The 22,806-nt window shown below is 32.3% G+C and overlaps 2 protein-coding genes across 2 annotated transcripts; both read left to right on the top strand.

Annotated features, from left to right (window-relative positions):
- The first annotated feature begins 1,330 nt into the window (after positions 1–1,330).
- LOC108198418 (VAN3-binding protein-like) lies at positions 1,331–5,449 on the top strand. Its single transcript, XM_017366175.2, has 7 exons — positions 1,331–1,770; positions 2,121–2,246; positions 2,788–3,199; positions 3,339–3,560; positions 3,639–3,688; positions 3,837–3,894; positions 5,084–5,449. The coding sequence occupies exons 1-7, from the start codon at positions 1,339–1,341 to the stop codon at positions 5,299–5,301; spliced, it is 1,518 nt and encodes a 505-aa protein (XP_017221664.2). The 5' UTR covers positions 1,331–1,338; the 3' UTR covers positions 5,302–5,449.
- Positions 5,450–20,681: 15,232 nt separating this feature from the next.
- Positions 20,682–22,806, top strand: LOC108206642 (protein FAF-like, chloroplastic). Its single transcript, XM_017377017.2, has 2 exons — positions 20,682–20,806; positions 21,025–22,806. Exon 2 carries the CDS (start codon positions 21,041–21,043, stop codon positions 22,589–22,591), a length of 1,551 nt encoding a protein of 516 aa, XP_017232506.1. The 5' UTR covers positions 20,682–20,806; positions 21,025–21,040; the 3' UTR covers positions 22,592–22,806.

Below are 22,806 nucleotides of genomic sequence, written 5' to 3'. Positions count from 1 at the left end.
AGGTATTGATTTACCCTTCAAGAGAGAATGAGGTTCCCATTCCAAGGAAAAATTTTACTAATCCAAACACAATGTATGGGTATTAGGTTCCGATTCCCGTTAACCGGGCTCATTAACCATCAACCAAACGCCCCCTAAATTGATTTTGAGTAGACGAGTAGTAGTTGGTTCATAACAGAGAGATAAATGGACGGTAGTACTTTTATAGCCGGTGTCGATAAGACTCGTATCGAGTTGGGCCCGAATTCATTACCCAGTTCATTAGGGATTATTACAAGTCTGCAAGTGTTTAAAGAAAAAAAAATAAACCGAGTCCGAGAGGATCCCAGCCCAGGGGACCCTATTTGGCTATCTAGAAGTTTTGTCAAAAAGTGAAGTGCGGCTGAAGAAAATGTTGTGTAACTAGCTAGATTATTATTGTTTGATATCTTTATAATTTGATATGTAATAACAAAAAATAATGTTCCGCTGTTATTTGATGATGAAATTTGTGATAGTCCTCACAAAAAAAAATTGAAAAGAAATTAATTCCAAAAACATGAGGACCTGCTTTTTTGTAAAAGTAGCTTTTCACTTAAAAATTGCCATAGAGAAAAACAGTTTTATATTTGTTAAATAGTTTTTCATCAGTTTTTGAGAAAAAAACTGTATGCAACAATGATACCAAACGGAGTCTAAAACAAAAGATAAAAGCTAAAGCTGCTAGCAATATTCTCCATGTATTGCGTCAAGAAAGAAAGATAAATGTAGACGAAGATGGTCACAGTACTTGAACAAAGGTTGTCGATAAAAATCAATGGTGTGTAAGTGTAACCAACGCCGAACAGACGAGGTACTTCCTTGGAGTGGCATCTATGCTTATTTTTCTCCGCTTTAAATTCAATACCCCTTGTCTATATTTCCTTTGACTTGGATATAAGCTTTCGACTTTACTTGAGATGACTCTGCGTAGAATCTTGCCACTCCGAATGCCGAGCTAGAATCTTGCAATAAATCTTTATTTAAGCTATAAAATAATGTTAAACAATTATTACTAATAATTACTTGTCAAGACTTATTTCTTGCTACAAATCTTTTTCAATGTAAGATGCATGACATGGTTCTAGAAATCCCTAATCGATCGATTAATTCCTCGTTAATCTCATGCAAGTTGATTCCTTGATCCGAGTTTTTAAATCCGATTAACAACTATAAATTTTCTTTGATAATATGTTATATTACCAGAGATAATTTAATATCATGTGTTGATACCCAAACAAGAGTATGACATGTGGCAGAATAACAAGCAAGCTTATATAATATTCACACGTTTAATACCCAACATTGTAACATACACACATGAAAAACTCTCTTCAAAAAGGCCACACAAAAGAAACAAATTTATACCACTACTTATTCGAAATTAGTATCAAAGCTCCACGTTTATTTACTGAAAAAATGGAAAGTTGGTGGCCGGAGCAGAGGCAAATGCAGAGTGATGTTCAGCTGCCCCAAGGCCCAACGGAGTCTATGGAGTTCTTAGCAAGATCATGGAGCCCCTCAGCGCTTCGAATGTCGAAATCAGACGCTTCTCCTCTTCCCAAGCTAATTATTTATCCCTCAAAACATTCGAACAACCAAAGTGTTGATACGAGTTTTAGTAGCTTCATAACAGATGAAACATCTGCTGGCCTCGGAGCAGAGGATTCGTTGGTGCTGTCGGAGAATACATTCTCGTCTGCTTCCTCTGCAACATCCCAGCTTGTGCTCGAACGCATTATGTCTCAATCTGTGAGTTTCTCCTAGTAAATACTTGTGAGTTATAGCCTTATTATGAGTAACAATTTTAACATGAAAACACGTGAGAGTAATTGATAGTTAGAGCTGAAGATAATCCCATATATACAAAAAAAACAAATATTATAATGTTTATTATTTAGGAGATGGTCCTGACAAGTGATTGTTGTCAATAATCTATACACGATGAAATATGGCGGAAAAGAGTTTAGCTATAAGAAATAGCAGATAAATTGTAACAACAATCGCGTGTCAGGACCCGGACCCTCACTATTTTACGTTTAGTGGAATATAGTAGATACTCCGGGGATGAAAATGTAAATAAAAGTAAAAATGAATGGCAGGAGACATCGCCGTTAAGTTCAGGGAGATTATCTCACAGCAGCGGACCATTGAGTGCTTTCCTCCTAGAAGAAACCTCAGGCAGTCATCAAGTTTCCCCCACACAAGAGTATGAAAACGTCGTTAAGGTGTGTAACTTGATAATCGTTTATTAGATTTAATCTTTGTTTAAGCATCAGAGTCTATATTTTACATAGTTAATCAGTTATTCACGAACGTATCAAAACTTCCAAGCACGGTTATTTGTTTGTTAGCCAAAAAACAATGCTTTCATCTCATCAGCCGCCTAATTCCATGATCCTTATCGTTCATCCTATCGATTCACTTGTTTTTATTACCACGGGTATCGATTCATCTCATAGTGTTTGTTACCAGAACTTCAGAAAAGGTTCCAGACGGTGATCATTTAACATATTGCTCAAAATTTGTCCCTTGTATTGACACTGAGCCGACCCCTGCATTTCGGGTTAGTGTTTAGTCTTATTACAAGATAATAAAAACATCTGCTGAAATCTTCTCATCCACCGCGTTTATTTCTTTAATCATTGAAACGTTCACCTGTTTACGGATGATTCAATTTTGTATATCAGTAGTGACATTGAAGGGAAATGCTTTCATTGGAGTTAAGAGCCTAATTAACGAGTTTGTAATACCAATTGTGCAATGCAGTACTTAGGAGTAAACAATCCTCTATACGCAAACAGCCACGCTAGTGGTGGAAGTAACACGCCAGGTAGCAAGACAGTTGGAAGGTGGTTGAAGGAGAGGAGAGAAAGGAAAAGGGAAGATAACCGAGCTCAAAATGCTCAAATCCACGCGGCTGTATCAGTTGCTGGAGTGGCTGCTGCACTGGCCGCCATTGCAGCAGCCACGGCAACCACATCAGCTTCTAGAAAAGATGACCAAATGGCAAAGACTGACATGGCTGTGGCTTCAGCAGCTACATTAGTCGCTGCACAATGCGTGGAGGCTGCAGAGTCCTTAGGAGCTCAACGAGACCACCTTCTATCAGTAGTTAATTCAGCTGTTAATGTCAGATCACATGGAGATATATTGACTCTTACAGCTGCAGCTGCCACAGGTAATATAATCAATCTTGTACTTGCAAGCCTCCGCTGATAATTTCTCATTGCTGTAAATTTGTAAATGACAAAAATCACAATTAAAGCAATATGACTAGTAATGCTTTAAGAATGAATGTGAATGAATATTTTGTGCAGCTCTACGTGGAGCAGCAACCTTAAAAGCAAGAGCGTTAAAGGAAGCATGGAATATTGCAGCAGTGATCCCAATAGGGAAAGGGTATGGAGTGGGATTTGGCCAAAATGAATCAAGTGCTAGATGCTCAGAGGAGCAATATCCGGAAGAAAGTTCCCCTGGTGCAGAGCAATATCAAAAACTCCTTGCCAGAGGAAGTGAGCTTCTGAAAAGAACTCGAAATGGTAATTGATATTTCAACTAAAACCAAGTCAGTTTCATCGTCCAAGCTTCGTTGTGAAGAAACTTTTATGATGTTGCAGGTGATCTCCACTGGAAATTTGTATCAGTTTACATTCACCGGACTGGGCAGGTAATTATTAATCTAGGGTAACCTTTACAAACAAATGCCTTACTGCAGTTAAGTAAATCCTACAAAACCTGCAGTCACCAAATTAGGCCACCATAGCATGGGTAAACGTTAAACAATTCGAGGATATTCATGGTGTCTTAATTTGCAGGTAATGCTGAAGATGAAGAGCAAACATGTTGGCTCTACCATAACCAAAAAGAAGAAAAGTAAGTTGATTGCAGTTCTGTTCTAGTAAATCTATTTGAGCAAGGGCAAAAATTGTTCCGAATCAATGAGTTATCCAAAAAATAATAATTTGTAATTAACGTATAGTTTAGAGGCAAAAACGCATCTCTCGTTCCTATGACAAGTGCATGGGTTTGAATCATGACCCTCACTCCCCCAACTAGTTCAAAAAATCACGTAAATTTCCAACTTAAGTACCAAATACACTTGGTTCAAAACGTAGATAAAAAAGACCCTAAAGAATAATGTAATGGTCCGTTTGGAAACCTAGATTTCATTTGAAATTCTGAATTTTAACAGAAAATCTGTTTGAGAATATGGATTTGGATTTCATTTAAAATTCTCAAATCTATACTATACTATTAAAACCGAAACATTAAAAGTTTGGTCGGTCGGTACTTAGGCCGAATTATGGGCCTACTTATATAATCAATTACCTATTTAACTAAAATTATTAATTTTTTATATTTTCTAACTAAAAAAACTAAATTTTCTAAGAATAACACATGCAACATACATATAAAAATATAATATTATTATATATAATTATTACTATACAGTATACAATATGTTTCAACTAAATACACTAATGTTATATTTAATTACTCCATGTTATCACTTTAAAGGTAATATCATAGATTTATACTGTCTATTATACTATACAATACTATATATAATAATAATAATTATTATTATTATTATTATTATTATTATTTTATTAAAACTAAAATGTTAATAATTGTATTGCTTATTCGAGAATGTCATAGATTTATACTGTCTATTTATACTATACTATACTATATATTATTATTATTATCATTATTATTATTATTCTATTAAACCTAAAATGTTAATAATTGTATTGGTTATTCGAGTTTTATCTGCCGGTTGATATTATTCTACAGGTCTCCTTAATTTATAATGTTTTCTAATAAACCTTTTTATTATCAATTAAGTCAAAATATTTAAATATTAAGTCGGTATGATCGGTTTGTATTTCAATTAAATTTAAATATATAGACGATAAAATTACAAATGTTATAAGCACGGGTTATAAGCTAGTATTAGTATAAACATGAGAATTTGACATGACAACTTAAAAAATGTCATTTCAAATGAAATGCATGATTACGAACGCTCTATAATAGTTGAACTTTCTTGGAGCTGCAGACGTAGTGTTGGAGGTGCACAAGAACATGTCAGCATGGCCTGGAAGACAGTTGTTGGAGAATGGAGAGCAGCATCGCTACTTTGGATTAAGAACGACGATACGTGGGATTGTAGAGTTCGAATGCAAGAATGACAAGGAATACGAGATGTGGACTCGTGGGGTATCTAGGCTTCTCTCAGTTGCATCACAAATGAACAACGGACACAAGAAATATTAACCATTTTCGAGTAACTTTGAAACAAATTGTTAGCTGCTTTTCAGATCATGTAAGAAAATCAACTACGCAAATTTAGTAGTTGCTTTTGATAATAAAGGGACTCAATTATTAATTTGAAATTTATTTGACATGTAAAAGGAAAAACCACTTCTCCATAAACCTTTTCGAGGTGTTAAAAGTCATGGTTTTTAAAATCCTAGATTCCGCCGATTTTAAAATCCTATTAAGTAATATAATTTTTAAATGATATGTTATATAATATTATTTCGAATAATCTTTTTGATTGATCCTAACCATTCGAGTAATTTCTAATCAATAATTTTACTGATTATTTCTATTTTCTAATTTTTACAATCATATTTGTGAGATATAAAATGGACTTTTGTGTTCGTATAAAATAAGAATATTGAATTAATCTGAGCTCCTAGCTCTGGAATCTGATAATGGTGTTACGTCGTGTTAGGCCTCGCTTTTCAAATTGTGTTGGAGAGAGATAACCGATCCGAACCTACAACGAGCCAAGGGCTAAGAAAGTTGTTGATATTTTGGGCCACAAGTGCATCATGGGGCCAAAAAATGGGCTTACAGAAATATCGTCTTAGCATATTCTTTTCAACTTCTTATTATTCCGAAGTCCGTATGATAAATCCAGCCGCCGCTATTTTCTTTATTTCATCATGTAGAAAGTAGAAACTATGGTTATAGGATATTATTCCATTTCATTTAAATGTACTGTAGTAAATAACACAGTGGTTTCACTTCATAAAATTGTACAACTCCTTAACGACAAATTACTGAACTAGAAAATTAGGCTCGGTCTAATTCACTTACTTTTGAAAATTTATCCGTTTCTTTTTTTACTTAATTTTAAAATAAGAAATATTAATATATTTCAAAACAAATACTCTTTTTATCTCAAATTAATAATCTTATTCTCATTTGACTTGGTCAAACTTATCAAAATTTGATTGACAACTACACCTATTATTATTATTATTATGCACGCAAGGGTTGGTTCAGCTGGTTAAAGAGAGGACATGTATCCTCTTGGTCACACGTTCGACTTCCGAAGGGAGCAGAATTTGTGATTATGCCTCCTGTATCAGAGCCTGTGGTTCATCAGAGCCTGTGGTTCAGCTGGTTAAAGAGAGGACGAGCTCGTGGGAGCCTGTGGTTCAGCTGGTTAAAGAGAGGACGAGCTCGTGGGTTTACCAGTGCGCATCCGAAAGGTAGCGGCTGCGGGTTCCTCCGTTAAAAAAAAAAAACTACACCTATTATATAAACAAGAAAAAAAAATTATGTAATTAGAAATATATTTAATCTATGTTGAAATATATCTTTCAAATTTAAAAATATATGAAAATATTTAATTATAGTCAAAATTTAATCAATATACTCCCTCAGTCCCATTTTAACTGATGTTTGACTTTTTAACACGTATATTGAGGTGTAAAAAGACAATGTCTACGCTTAATAAAAACATTCAATTCTTATATCAAATAAAAGTTTAGATTCTAAACTTTTATTTGATATAAATTTTATAAAAAAATAATTATATTTAGATGTGATTTTTTTAACACCTTAAAATACGTGTAAAAAAGTCAAAAGCAGTTAAAATGGGACGGAAGGAGTAACTACTTAAAAGTCAAACAAACTACTCTGAACTTAATTTCCTCGGTGAAAACTAATCACCAACCTCGTGACAATTACTTTGAGTAATTATATTACAAATATAACTAATTAACCAGTAAGAAAGCAGTTTACCAAGGAAAATACAAATGGTGACAAAGCAAAATATTACTCCTTCCGTCCTCCTCAATTCTTAACATTGAAGTACGGGGCGTGGCATGAACATATTAAAATGCATATCGATCTGTAAAAAAAAATATTAAAAAATGAAAAGGACACGGGGAGTAATTAAAAAAAACAATAACCGATAATAGAATAAAGAACAAGAACAACGTTTCATATACTATTATGGACTGATGAGATTGCGGTTTATTAAAAAAATAATTACATGGGCATCTACAATCAATTTAATTGCTTTAATGCTTTAAACTTTGTACGCATGTTCTTATTCCAAAAATATACTAATACCTTTCCCTTTCAAATACCTAATTAACCCAATTTGGAAAGACACAGGTCTATTCTAGAATCCTTTGCGATAAAAAATTTGATTCCACACTTCCTGGATAACAATACTTATCATGGTTCATGCAGGCCTTTGCTTTACTCTGTAAAGCCGACCTACGTACGTAGCCAGCCAGCTGATACTGATATTCTTGCTTCATGTTTGAGTGGATTCACTGTGTTTAATTAGAATTTTCATGGCTAGGGCTTTTCCGGATAACAACAAAAAGCAAATGATTCATTATAAATTACTCTCTCCCTCCTAAAATAAGTGTCATTTCAAATTAGAGACGTTCAAAATGCTGAATCGCTGCACGTAATTTAAAATGCAAGAAAAACATACCTTTACACATTATTTTACAAATTTATTTTTTTTGAATAAAAATATAGATGCGAAACTTTTATTCAAAAAAAAAATAATTTGTAAAATAATATATAGAAGTATGACTTTTTTGCACCTTAAATTACGTGAAAAAAGTCAGAACAACACTTATTTTGAGATAGAGAGAGTATTAAGTTATTGTGACAGAGAAACCGGTAATTTGAAGATACTATTTTCGTCCCGTTTTTATGTGTTTTTGTAAAATTCATCTCTTATCTATTCAAATCTAATATATCAATAATTTTAAACATGTAATCATATTTATTATATAAATATTTTCTTTGTTTTAGTTAAAAATAATTAGTAATTAAATTCGATGAAATCTAATATATTATTTTAAATACCTGAAATCATAACATTGTATTTAGTTGTGGTAATATTCGAGAATAATATGTAAATCTTTATAAATAATATTTTTATTCTTTTAACTCAATTTTAGAGCTACCTGTGGCTAACTTAAGTGACCGATTTGATTACTTACTCGATTATTAACCCTTTTTTATTTTTACCATGCCAATTCAGTTTTTAGTTAAGAGATCTTCATGATCAGAGATGATCCTAGAGGTTTCCAATTTAGTCAACAATTATACACAAATCCATTGGAGATGCATGTATCTTATTTTTTATTTGTATAAATAAGTCAAAGAAAAATATCTTACTCCCTCCGCCCCTCATTTGTTTACATCGGGGAACGGGGACTCGGCACGCATTTTAATACTTTCATAAAATATATTATTTTGAAATTTTTCTTTTGAATATATATTTACTATCTAAATTTTTATTTAAAAAATTCAAAAAAAAGTTATGAAATTATATTTTATATGCGCATTAAAATACGTGTCGAGTGATTGAAAAAATGTAAAGAAATGATAGGACATAGGGAGTACACTTTTCGTAAGTAACTTTTTTTTTTACGAAAATGCAAAAGCTTATCCTTCGCTTAAATCTTGTAAAATAGAAGGGGTTAATTATCAAATAGGTCACTTTTTACGCTCAAATATATCAAGTGGATCACTCAGAAATTTTTGGTCTCATTTGAATCACTAAAATCATAAAATATATCAAATAGATACCTCTAATATCTTTTTAAGAAGTAAACTTTACTTTTCATTGAGTTCCACACATTTTTCTTGGCTGTTAGTATAATCAAATTAAAGGTTATAAACTCTAGTATTTATGATAATATATTTAGATTTTAAGAAATTTATTTATTATTTATCTGATATAAATTAAACAAAATAATTGTAAAATTAAAAATAAATAGTAAATAAATTTCTTAAAATCTGAATATATTATCATAAATACTAGAGTTCATAACCTTTAATTTGATTATACTAACACCCAACAAAAATGTGTGGAATTCAATGAAAAATAAATTTTACTTTACGAAAAGATATTAGAGGTATCTCTTTGATATATTTTATGACTATAGTGATTCAAATGAGACCAAAAATTTCCGAGTGATCCACTTGATATTTTCCAATGACCTGTTTGATAATTAACCCAAAATAGAAGTACCAACTTCCATAACGAAACACCTATCAAAAACACACGACCAGGAAACTTATATGTCAATGGAGGTAGTGCATAAGAACTGAGAAGCCGTAATCTTAGCAGACAGTTTTTGTCAAACAGGATTATAATATCTAAAATCTAAACTAGTGATGTTTCATGATTTTGTTATGTTTTAACAAAATAACATTGTTATATTTTGTAATTAGTACAATAATTAAGCAAAACCATGTAATATGCTGCTGATTACAGGCAAAAAAGAACAAACCTGTGCTCCCTCATCTCCGAAATTAAATTAAGGTTCAGAGAAGAATTACTGATCGAAAAATGAGAGTTGAAGTTTTCAAAAAATCAGAGATTTGAATTTTGTTATAAAAAAGATGAATATATATTAAATGAGTACCTAAGTGTGTATAATTATAAATTAATAAAAATAAAAAAAATAAAATTCAAATCACAAAATAAGTGCAGAAATATACCTTCAACAATAAAATCAAAATATCCAGTACTTTGGATTTTGGAACAAGTTAAATTGGGGACAGTGCTAGTGAGAATATATGCAAATGGAGAGCTATGGATTGTGATAAAAGTTGCATGTTAGTGGTGAGTAAGCAGAACCGTATGCTCTATTATTTGTTTTAGTTTTCCTTCTGCTGCACATAATATATAGCCCTTTAAATTACATATTCTATTGCATACTCCATCGTTTTCGATTCTGTGGGCTGTGGCTCTTACTGTTGCCAGTGTTCTCACTTTCTTCCACCTCATCTTTATCGTAAGTGTGTCACACATATAATGTAAAGTACAATGAAATAGAGAATCCACTTGCAAATACTTCATGTACTGTCGTGGTCTCATTGGTCATATATTTTCAATGACAAAATTGATCATTAGCTATTTAGTTCACACCAAAATATATTGTGACTGAAAATTATTAAATTGCTCCCATATATGTACAAAATAAATACCCCTCTCGAGACAGTAATCATCTCTCAAAAAATGGAGATAGTAAGATATAAACTTTTGTTTATAAAAAAACTCAAACATGAATTAAAATATAAATAAAAAAGAAATCATCCTTAAATGACAGTTACTTACCCTTTTACTATTACTTACTCCCTCCGTCCCTAAATACTTTTCCTGTTTGTACTTTTCACGTTTGCCAACACACACTTTTGATCGTTAATATCTTTCATTTTGTAGTTTTATTAAATATAAAAATTTCACCATATTAAAGTACTCGTAAATACGAATCTAACAAGATCACTCATGATTATATTTAGTTTTATAGATTAGATTTAAATTAGTAATTTGTCTCATGTTATGAACAGTACCGACATCACAAGCAGGAAAAGAAAAAAGAAACGGAGGGAGTATCATAGAGTTCATTCTCATCCCCACTCAAGTCTATTAGAACTTTGCCGGTACTTTTTTTTTTTTTTTTTGACGGACGGTACTTAATTAAGTTAGTTTGTATTTGGTGATGGTATTGGAGTAGGACCATGTACTCTCTATATATAATAAAAATTAATATATTAAAATTTTGGTTTGACATATTTTTAATTTTTGATTATTTATTCTATAATAATATTTGAAATTTTAAAAAAAATATTTATTATAGTAAAATCTTAATTGCCCGGTTAGATATTTATGATGGTTTGCAAAAGAAATATAAGTCGTTTTGTTTTAAAATTAGAATCATTTTATTACTTTTATTTTCAGTTGACTTTTGAAAATAATTTATAAGCCGAAATCTCATAATTGAAAAATTAATAATTGTGACTTTGAAAATTCCACCAACTTTTAAGCGAGTGTGTTTTGAGTATCACAACCGTTTATTGTTCACTGCAGATTTCATGTAACACCAACGCCGCCATAAGTACTCATTCCGTTTTAAAATAGATGATATCTAACATTTTAACACACAATTCTAAAAACATCGACCCTGTGGAATAAATATTTTTTAAATCTTTTTTATAAATAAAAATAAAAATTTAATATTCTTATTTAAATAATGTTCACATCAGCGCTAACCCATTATATATTTTTTTTTGCTGGAATTAACCCATTATATTTTGTTTACATAAAAGAAATGGGACACCCTTAATTAAGTGTAGTCGTCGGTTCCTTTGAATTGTTAATTATTTATTCACACAAGTCAACTACAATAGATTTTAGACCTTTACACCTCCACCTTGTGTGTAATAATTAAGAATTCATAATGCATGCAGTTTTTCTCTCTAATGACTATTGACTATTGACTATGCACGCTAAAATTCCATGCCATCCAATTGAAGAAACAGTTGACCTTATTAGCAATTTTTTGTGTAGTTAATTAATATTGTGAGGTACACTTAAAAGGGACTTCATTAAGGCAGTGTCTCTTTAAGACCTCCATCATCCATATTTAAACTAGACTTTATTCTAATAGACCTCGAATAATTTGAAAACCAGCACGATATACTACTGCAAGTCATGGTATTCGTGTGCATATTATAAGTTGTTTGATGTGTAGGTAGTAGGGCTGTCAAAAAAATCAAAAAAATCCGATATCCGTCCGAAAAATCTGTTACCGTATCCGGTAAAAAACGGATATAATCCGTATCCGGAATAAAACGGATATTATCCGTATTCGAATCCGGGGTTTGCGGATACGGATATGGATATAGGCGTATCCGTATCCGAAAAAATTTGTATCCGAAATTATTATATATTTATATATATATATATATATATATATATATAATACTTATATAAATTTATTATTTATTTATATTTTTTATTTTATCATATAAATTTCGAAAAAGAATTAATATTTAAAATAAAAAAGAAACATTAAGTGTCTTGCAAATGGAGGAAAGAAACTATCTGCATCAAATTTTTTCTTTTTAAAATTGTTGCAGATAGTGTTGTTTTTGTGATTTTAAGTAGTTAAAATTAATATTTTGTTCAAAATATTTGGACTGAATGCCCAAACTTCTGTTAAAGTATGTTATTAATTTCAGACTGAGTATACATTTGCTGTTGAACGGTTCAAAATATATTTTTTAATTAATCTCAGAATGTATATTTGATTTTTGATGATGTTTGAAAAAGCGGATACAGATATGCGGTCGGATACGGATACGGATCTTTTTATTCTAAAATTTGCGTATCCGTATCCGGATCCGGATCCGGTTTTGAGTAAGCGGATACGGACCTAGTAGGTAGTGATACTAATATTATAATATTTCATATACCAATCAATATATATATATATAAAGGAGGATGCGGGCGTCTCTAGAATTACTCGATTCAGTCTTCTAATTTTTCTTAAATTTCGGAGAAAAATATAGTTATAATTAAAAAAATTCAGGTTCAAGAACTCTAAAGGTAATACAATTCTTTTCTTATTGGATTCCGAAGATAGTACTCTAGAATCTAGAAAAAGGATTCTAAAAATCAGGTTAGAATTGTTCGATTCAATCTTATAATTTTCTTAAATTTCAGATAAAAAAATAAAATTATAATCTAAAATCAGGTTCAAGTACTGTATAGATAAGAAAATTGCAAATACAGTACAACTCTCTTACTTATTTAGGAATTATAAAAGAGTAGAATTCTATTTATTCAAAATAACAACTATTGGAAAAATATAATTAAAAAATTACAATTCTTACTTTCAAAAGTTATAAATTTATAATCTTATTTTAATTATTTTTTTCCAAATTATATATAAAAACCAGCATCTTCCAGAGTATCTCTATCATGAAAACATCTATGAGATCTTTACAACCCTATTTACAATAATTTGCATGGACTTACAACCAATCTCGATAATATTTGGATCCAATTTTATAATTTTCTTGAATTTCGAATAAAAAATAAAATTATAATTCCAAAAATCAAATTCACGGATCTTAAAGTAATACAATTTTTTTATTGGATTCTAAAAACAATAAAATTCTTTTGTTATAATTTTGTTAAATTTTGGATTGAAAATATAATTATAATTTAAAAAATTAGGTTCAATAATTCCAAAAGTTAATACAATTCTTTTCTTTTTGAATTCTAAAGATAATACGATTCTTTTCTTCTCTAAGAATAAGGAATAGGATTATATTTATTTAAACTAACAATCATAGATAAAATACAATTTATATTTAATATTTGTAAGGTAATACGTACAATTTTTATTTTCAATTTACTCTTATAATTTCTTAAATTTCGAGTGGAAAATAAAAGATTGTAAAGATAATAATCATTAAAAAACTAATAGCAAAAATTAGAACCATAAATGAATAATAATTTTTAATTAATAAATAGAAATCATAAAATAAAAATATTTAATAAAATAAAATAGGATATATAAAATAGAAATCATATATTGATTTTATGATAATGTAAATGATTCTCGATTAGTATTATGTTTGACGGGTACGCGAGGCGGCCTAAACTAATTTTTATCTAAATAATAAAAAACTTTCTATCAGTTTTATGTTTGACGGGAGAGTGACTAAAATAATTTTTATCTATGTTATAATATATTTTTTTTGCTAAAACGGGCTCACGGTTCAAAATAATTTTTATCCAATTATAATCTTTAATTTTATCATAATTAGATAATTTTTATTAGTATTGTGTTTGACAGTAAATAGACTTAAATTAATATTTAAATTATGATGTTTTGTTATTAGTATCGTGTTTGACAAGAGAGCGGCTCAAACTAATTTTGTTCTAAATTATACTGTAATATTTAATTTTATCATAAAAATAATAATTATGGATTAATATTGTTTTTGATGGGAGAGGGGTTTCGAACTAATTTTATTATTTGTATTGTGTTTGACAGATGACCACTTAAACAAATTTTTATACTAATTATAATATTTTTTATTAGTTATATGTTTAACCGGAAGATGACTCAAAATAATTTTTATATTATTATAATATTAATTCGTATCAAAATTTATAACGCCGCCGCGAAGCGCGGCTTTATTCACTAGTCAATATACTTATATAAAGGAGAAGCGAGGGGCGTGTATGTGGCGCCTCTCACATCGCTCCGTTCGATTTTTCTAATTTTTTTGGAATTTTTGGATGAAAAATATCGAAAATTAGAACTACCTTTTTTAGTTTTGGGTATATTAGAAGCAAGTTTCCGAAATTTGATTTTGTTTCAGATTATATATGAAATATGGTAGCTTGAAAGTTTTAATCTGATTTTGTTTCGGATTTTTTAATTATGGGAAAGAGTATGGATGAAAAATATAAAAATCAATATACTTATATAAAGGAGAAGCGCGGGGCGTGTATGTGGCGCCTCTCACATCGGTCCGTTCGATTTTTCTAATTTTTTGGAATTTTTGGATGAAAAATATCGAAAATTAGAACTACCTTTTTTAGTTTTGAGTATATTAGAAGCAAGTTTCCGAAATTTGATTTTGTTTCAGATTATATATGAAATATGGTAGCTTGAAAATTTTAATCTGATTTTGTTTCAGATTTTTTAATTATGGAAAAGAGTATGGATGACAAATATAAAAAAATAAAAACTACCTTTTTTTAGTTTTGGGTACATTAGAAGCAAGTTTCAAAAATTTAATTTTGTTTCAGATTATTTATGGAATATGGTAGGTTGAAAGTTTTAATTTAATTTTGTTTCAGATTATTTAATTATGGGAAAAAGTAGCACACAAGTCTCTCTGAACCTATAAATACCCCTATAGATTGTAGAGTTTTGGATCATCTAAACACAACCTCCTCTCTCTCAATATCACAACTGTATCTCTCTCTGGTGATAGTTCTCTTGCTCGAATTATAACTCGGCGGTGCCGTTCTTCTGCAACGGCTGTTTATACATTTTTAAAAAAATAAAGGTTGTTGCAAGTAGTTATAGACCGCTATATGGGAGTCGACAAATCCAAACACGGGAAAAGAATATAGTCTTGACTTAATATTGATGAAGGAGTCGACAAATCGAAACACGGGAAAAGAATATAGTTTTGACATGATATTGATGAATGATATCAATAAATTAATTATTAGTGATGTATGTTTGTTGGTTATTCTTTTATAATATTTGTTCTGTTCATCTGACATGTTTGTTGTTGTTAATTTTTATATAATTATTTTGTATACGAGAAAAAATTATTCATGCATTATCAGTTTGCTCTGTTCAAGCAACTTTTAAGTGAAGATTGTTTATACAGTATTAAAAATAAAGATTGTTACAAGGAAAGGTAGTTATCGAGCACAATCTCACGAATTTAAGTTAGATGTTTTTATGCACAATCAATCCAAAAAATTGGAGGAAGGTGACGATATAAGAAAATGATTACTTCTAAAAAAAACACAAATAAAATTAAGATTCGTCGTACTTTAAATTGTTAATTACGTGTATAAATTTATTTTCATTTTTTCACCATGAATTATAGTCAATTTTTATTCAAAGGAAAGAAAGCGTGGAGCTGAAATAACATCAGAATTTTAATAATCTAAAATTTATTTTATCCTACAAATATTAATTTTGAATCATTAATTAAAATACTTTTTATAAACTGCCACAAAATTATTGCATTTTACAAATATTAATATTAAATCATTAATATAAATTTTATAGGCCGCCGCAACGCGCGGTTTTTCAACTAGTTATTAAAATAAAAAGAAATCAATATTAACCGTTCCTATATCATATCACTCATCTCATCCGGGGTACATTTTCGCTCACACTCATCCTGCTCGTGTACAATCGATTCAGACTCGTTGGAGTCTTACAAAGGATACTCGACCGCTAGAGTCTCACTAAGAATGGACCTCAGATATTCCGAGGACAATACAAGAGCAAAAATTTAATTTTATTCCGGTCTCAATAAAACCTACGCAGGTCTTCGAACACGTTTCGGGCTTGCTCAAGACAATCTAAAAACACAAATTTGTCATTACCCGGATCTCATTAAACCCTATCGGCCATATTTATCTCGGAGAACATTCCCCAACTTCACAATTCTCATTCCCCTTGATATAATGGAGAGTCGGACTCATATTACAATCCACTTTTAATATACCACTTTATTCGGAACCTTCTTATTTCCATCATTCCAAATAATTTAAAAAAAAAAATTCAACTTCCTTAACTTTAAGTTAGGAACACACTACTTGTTATTTGATAAGGCTATGGTCGCTGGTTAGTGTGAAACTCATCTAGTAATTACTTATATTTGCACGTTAAGATTTTGGCTTATGAGCTAAGCACCGGGTGCAAGTCAAAAATAGAGGCAAGGAAATCAAATTTATTGGTTTATATGCATGCATCTTAAGCCATGGACTAATATATATTACGCGAGAGAAATTCTTCAATAATTAATATGCAATGAGAGATGGATGAGAACTAGTGCGTTAAGTAGAAACAAAATTGGTGGAACCTGAGATGGAGTTTATTAGCTAGGCTGTCCCCTGTCGAAGCCAACTAAGAATTCATAGCTTTTAGTTTACACGGAGTCGAGGGGATCCATCAGTTGGAAAAAGATGCATATACGGGTTATTAAGTGCCTCATGTGAGAGCGAGAGTGACAAAAAGGGTTATTCATGCTAATACCATATACAATTAAATTATATGTGGCCTATGATTTTATATGGCAGGAGTCTATTTGGCATTTAAAGTCAGATTTAAATTATTTTGATTTTATATTAAGAATAAGTAAAAAAAGTTTGAATTCATGAATGGATAATTAGTATTTTTTTTGATATTTTATTTTATTTTTTATATGATAAAAGTTAAAATTATAATTTCAATTATCAATCTACATTAATTTTATCAATATTTTATATTTATACTTTAAATAAGTAATAAATTACTTATAATATGAATCTATCAAATTAAAATCAATTTCACTTTTACTTTCTGAATTGTCATTTTAAATAATTTGAATATTATTACTCTTGTAAATAATCAGAGGTATTTTGATGCAGTGATTTGACCTAACATTAGTCAAGAACAATAAGCACCTTTCACTTTACAATTGGTTACTCCCTCCGTCCCCCTGAGTAGTATACATTGGGGGACGGGGACGCGGCACGGACTTTAATGCTCCTGTAAAGTGTAGTTGTGTAATTTATTTTTAAAATTTTCTTTTTCTGAATTAAAATTTGGATGTTATATTTTTATTCAGAAAAAGAAAATCTCAAAAATAAGTTACGGAACTACGTCTTATAAGAGTATTGAAATGCGTGTCGAGCAGTTGAAAAGAAACGTATACAATTAAATGGGACAGAGGTTTCGTCAAAAAAAAAAAAAAATGGGACAGAGGGGGTAGAAGCTTTTGCGTTATTAATGATAAAGTAATAATTTGAGATAAAACAGCTTTTAACAAATAGACCAGTAGTGTAGATAAGTGTCGGAAGCTAAAAAAAAAAAGGTTTTTTCTATGGTGTGCTCATGGGCACACACTAAGCACCAAAATTGATAAATTTGGATGGTTTCTATTGGTTTACCTTCTTTAATAATGGTGGACCCCCTGCAGTTGCACAACCACACCAATCAAATCTCTCCAATTTTATAAATGTTAGTGCTTAGCATGTGCACATGGGCACACACTAGACAAACCCAACAAAAAATGTTGTGGTATCTAGCTTTATAGGCAGACAAGAGGCATCCAGGTTTTTATTTTCTTCCTCCAATTGCCTAAGGCGAAAGTAATTAAGAGTGTGATCTTAAAATTACGAGACTTATAATAATGTATTATCATATAAGTGCGTAATTTAAATTATCTGTTAGATAATTTTATAATTAAAACAGTAGTTTCACAATTGATCATCACAGTAATTTCATGGATAGTGCAATGTTTAGAACACTCGGTTACAAAAACTTAGTTTAGAAATATCATGTTATGAACATATATATTTTACGAGAGGTGAGCACGTTCACTACCGTTCCAAATGCACCCCAACTATCTATCGGCCGCCGGCCGGACACCAGTTACATACATGCGGAAAGTGTTGTTGATGCGATGTCTTCGGATCTCTCAATACACCGTAAAATTCATTTTCAACACAAACACATGGCATAAAGCGAGACAAATCGCACAAAGCGAGACAATCAAACACACAAACAATAACTCAGACATAAGACATCGAAAAAATTCAAATGGGTTTCCCGAATTTTGTGAAACAAAACTCGATTTTATTGAAGAAAAAAAATAGTAGAAGATTATTGTTTGAAAATTAAAAAAGAGAGAGAGAGAGAGAAAGTGTTGTGCGGATGGAAAAAAGGCGGTTAGAGAATTGAGATGGGATGAAAGGACACCGGGATAGAGATGGGTAAAAGAGGTGGCAAAGGAGATGAAGGCGGCTAAGGTTAGATGAAGATGGAGCAGCCGACTCTCATGAGAGTGAATTTTAGAATATTTTTAATTAATTTCATGCCGGACAAACAAGAATAATTACTCTAACTATTTATCATTAAAATACTCCCTCTGTTTCAATTTACATGTCCACTTAAAAAAAAAAAAATTGTTTCAAATTACTTGTCCACTTCAACTTTCAATGCAAAATTATATTTCTAAAGTCAATTATACTCCATATATCTCTCATTTATATTTCCTAGATCAATCTCACCCCACATATTATGTTCATTTAATATAATTAATTTGTGAATATCCATTTTTCTTAAACTGTGTGATTTTTTGAAAGTGGACCTCTAATTTGAAATGAAAGGAGTATAACTTATCAAGAATCGATAAAATGTATGTATATTTGTCTTGGTGCGTGGTTTGAAAAGATCAAAGTCACAAACTTTTGGTAGGAGTGATCCGTCAAAAAAAAAAAAAAAAAAAAAACTTTTGGTAGGAGTGGATTGAACATCGAAGTGTATGCCATCCCTTCCTTGTAGAGCTGTAATTCGAGCCGGGCGGCTCGCGAGCTCGCCCGGCTCGAACTCGTTTAAGTGGGCTCGGCTCGACTCGACTCGCTAAACGAGCCGAGTTCGAGTAAAGGTTTCAGCTCGTTTAATTAAACGAGCCGGCTCGACTCGACTCGTGAAATTAAACGAGCCGAGTTCGGGTAGAGGTTTGGGCTCGATTAAGTGTAAAATTATACGAGCTGGCTCGCTCGACTCGTTAAGACCGGCTCGTTTAGCCAAACGAGCCGGCTCGACTCGACTCGTGAAATTAGCCGAGTCGAGTTCGGGCAAAGATTTAGGTTCGATTAGTTATTCGAATCGGCTCGGCTCGACTCGATTAATCTTGGCTCGAATTAGGCTCGGCTCAAAATTCGTCCGGCTCGGCTCGAATTACAGCCCTACTTCCTTGAACATACACATACCTATGAGCCTGTTGGCATCTTGGATGAGGAACCTTTGGTGTCATAAATTAGTGAAGAAAGATGAAAGAGGCCCCATGCATAATTTTGTAGACGTGACTTAAATATGGACACAAGTATATAAATTATAATATCTGTGTGAAATTATTAGATTGCAGTACAGTTGCATGCAGTACGTATATTTTTATATTATATAGTTGTATTGTCTGAAAGAATGAAATGATTCTTTATATTAAAATGATTGATGGACAATTGAGGCTTCCACAATCATGCATGTTCTTTGCCAAAGTGGATTCCTCCTTGAGCCATTTTCATCCAATCATCGTCGTCTTCTTCTCTTCCTCTATATCTGTTCAGCTACTGCTTTCCCCAACAATTTTTAACGTTCAACTTTTACTTTCTAATTTCTACTTCAAGTTCGTTATAAAAATGAATAGAATAATATTATTTAAATCTTGATCGAACGGACATAAATATTTGATAAATAGTTGAATTCGAGTTTTTAGATCTATAAAATTTATTGAAAACTATCACCTTCCAGTCCAATCTTTTACATTAGATTTTAGCCCAAGTTAAGAAATGTATAAAATAGTATTAAGTAATAAAAAAAAGTTGATATAATGGGAGGATTAGTCAAGAAAAAAATGGATGAAAGTGATGGGTTAAATTTTATATTGTAAAAAATTATCATTTTTAGAAAATATATTAAGTAACAATAGAAAGGGTAAAAAAATGAAGAAGCGAAAGAAATACATTTTTGCTGAATTTCGGACAAAAAATGTTAAATAATGGCTTTGAGGTCACTATTCTCCTCTGTGGATCACATCAGATGGAGATAATTCAACCCAAAATTTTCAAAATATTGAGTTTGAATTCAAATCCTTGCAATCCTTGTTATGATCTGTGAGCTGGTTCACAATTACAAAGATGGTTCTTACATCAAGAAAATCAGAGTCGTATAGAGAAAAACAGATGAAATGGGCAATGCAGGCGGGTCCCAAGTACCCGATTCCCTAGGCAATTCTGAGCGCCTACAAATACTCGCCAATTTCCACCCATTGTAAATTGCATTCATAGCCACATCCCAAACACTCACCTCCCTTGCCTCCTCCCACTCCCCCAAGGATCAACTTCACTCTCTACTCTCTTCTCACTCTCCAGGGGATAACTCTCTTGCTTCTCAAGGTAAGCAACTACATTTCATTTCTCTCTTATATTATTATATCGGTTCATTCCGGTGTGTGTCTGTGGGCACATGCTATCATAGTATTTGCGTATGGACGTAGTTCTCTTTGTTTTTTTGGTATTTTTAAGTACTGCATGTAAAAAGCTAGCAGCTTTCTTGATCTCTAGTTTTGATCTCCATTAGTCTTCTCATACTTAATCACTCCTTTGGTTTGCAGAGAAGATTTTCTCCAAATGGAAGAGATGTATGTCAACAAGTCTAGCTCAGCACCAAACAACAACTGCTTTCTTGAGGAGCTGTCGCCAACCATGATGGAGAAGCAAGGGATCACTTCTGTTCTTCGTTGCGATGATTCGCAAGGTCTAAAGCCTGCTGAAGGGACCTCCTTTCGCAGAACACTCTCGGCTGACATGTCCTCGAAAACATGGTTGGCGCAGAATGGTTTCAAGCATCCGACCATGAAGAAAATTGCTTCCTCGGGCCAGCTTGCCATCATCTCAGCCCTTGATTCTTTGTCCGAAGGAGAAGGCAGAGTTCGTGTGCAGAAGCAAGATGATGTTTGGGGCACAATTATATCGCAGAAAAAGAGTGATGAGGCTGAACTTCCACCTCCTTATGTTCATCCTCTTTTGAAGAAAAGTAGCAGCACTTTGAGCGAGAAGAGCCTTGAGATATGTACTGAAAACCTAGGATCTGAGACGGGGTCTGACGGGTTTTCGTCTTATTCCTCTTCTGAGGCTAACTCGGAGGCGAGTGACTTCGACAAAGAAGAGGAATCTCGACATGAAGATATCAAGAATCACTTGGGAGATGAGTTTCCTGTAGTTGCAAAATATAGTTACTCTGGCGCTGCTGATAAAAAGATGATGCAAAAGCACCGATCTTTCCCTCCTCCGCTTTCTTCACTCGCACGGAGCAACAACGAGGGACCACACGTTCACATGCATTCTCAGCGTGTTAATGGAAGACTAGTCCTGCAAGCGGTGGCTGTTCCATCGACTAAAAACTTCCAGGCTCAGCGTGAAGATGGACGTCTTCGCCTTACACTACTAAGCACAACGTCTCCAGAGGAAAAAGAGGATGAAGAGCATCCAGTTTTTGATGAAGTGGTGGATGCAAAAGGGGATGATAAACAAGTGGAGGAAGATCTAGAGGAAATGTTTGAGATATTTAAAGAGGATGAGAATAATGCACAAATTGGTGGACAAGTTGAGGAGGACAAAGGAAGTGTGATGAAACTGGAAAGGCCAAAGATGAAAAGTGGTACCATAAATGTGCACAGGTCAGCTTTGATGATGAAAAAACTAGTGGCAATCGAAAACCAGAATTCTACATGGTCTGACAACTTTAACTACAAAACACCAGCCAAGATGATAGAGGATGCCATGACCAAAGAGCTAACTCTCTTGCCTCAGTCACTCCCTCCGCTACCACGAGCAACGCGGCTCATGCCTGGCACACAAGCAGGCACAGCCACAGCTGCCTCATACAATTCTTACGAATACTTCTGGCGAGCCAAGCCTGGGACAACAAGCATAAAGAATGAACTCCCTCGGCCTGTTACCACAATTCTAAAGAAACAACTTACTCGACCTGCCACCACAAACCTAAAGAATCAACTCGCTCACCATGTGTCTCCACACAGAAACAACATTACCAATGGAGTGATCGGGGTTTTCAAGCCAAAGGGAATTGAACAGAAAGAGATTGTGGTGCTGAGGAATTGCAAGGAAGCAAGGAAGTCACTTTTGTTCTGGGATGCACATTGCATCGCAACATCCTGAATCTCCTTATCACCGCAATTCTAATTACCACCACCCAAAACTGTTGATCCTGCCTATTTTTATCTTCTATAATTTGATGAACAATTAGTTACTAGCTAGATCTAATCCTGCTAAGATTAGTTAACAAGTTTGTGTACCGAGTAAGAATGAAATCTGTACTCTGACCAAGGTCCAGAAGAGATATTAAGAAATAAAATGTTACTACAATTATTCTA

The sequence above is a fragment of the Daucus carota genome, chromosome 1 (genome assembly GCF_001625215.2).
Source record: "Daucus carota subsp. sativus chromosome 1, DH1 v3.0, whole genome shotgun sequence".
NCBI lineage: Eukaryota > Viridiplantae > Streptophyta > Magnoliopsida > Apiales > Apiaceae > Daucus > Daucus carota.
The sequence above is the reverse complement of the archived record's forward strand: the minus strand, read 5'-3'. Positions and strand labels throughout refer to the sequence as shown.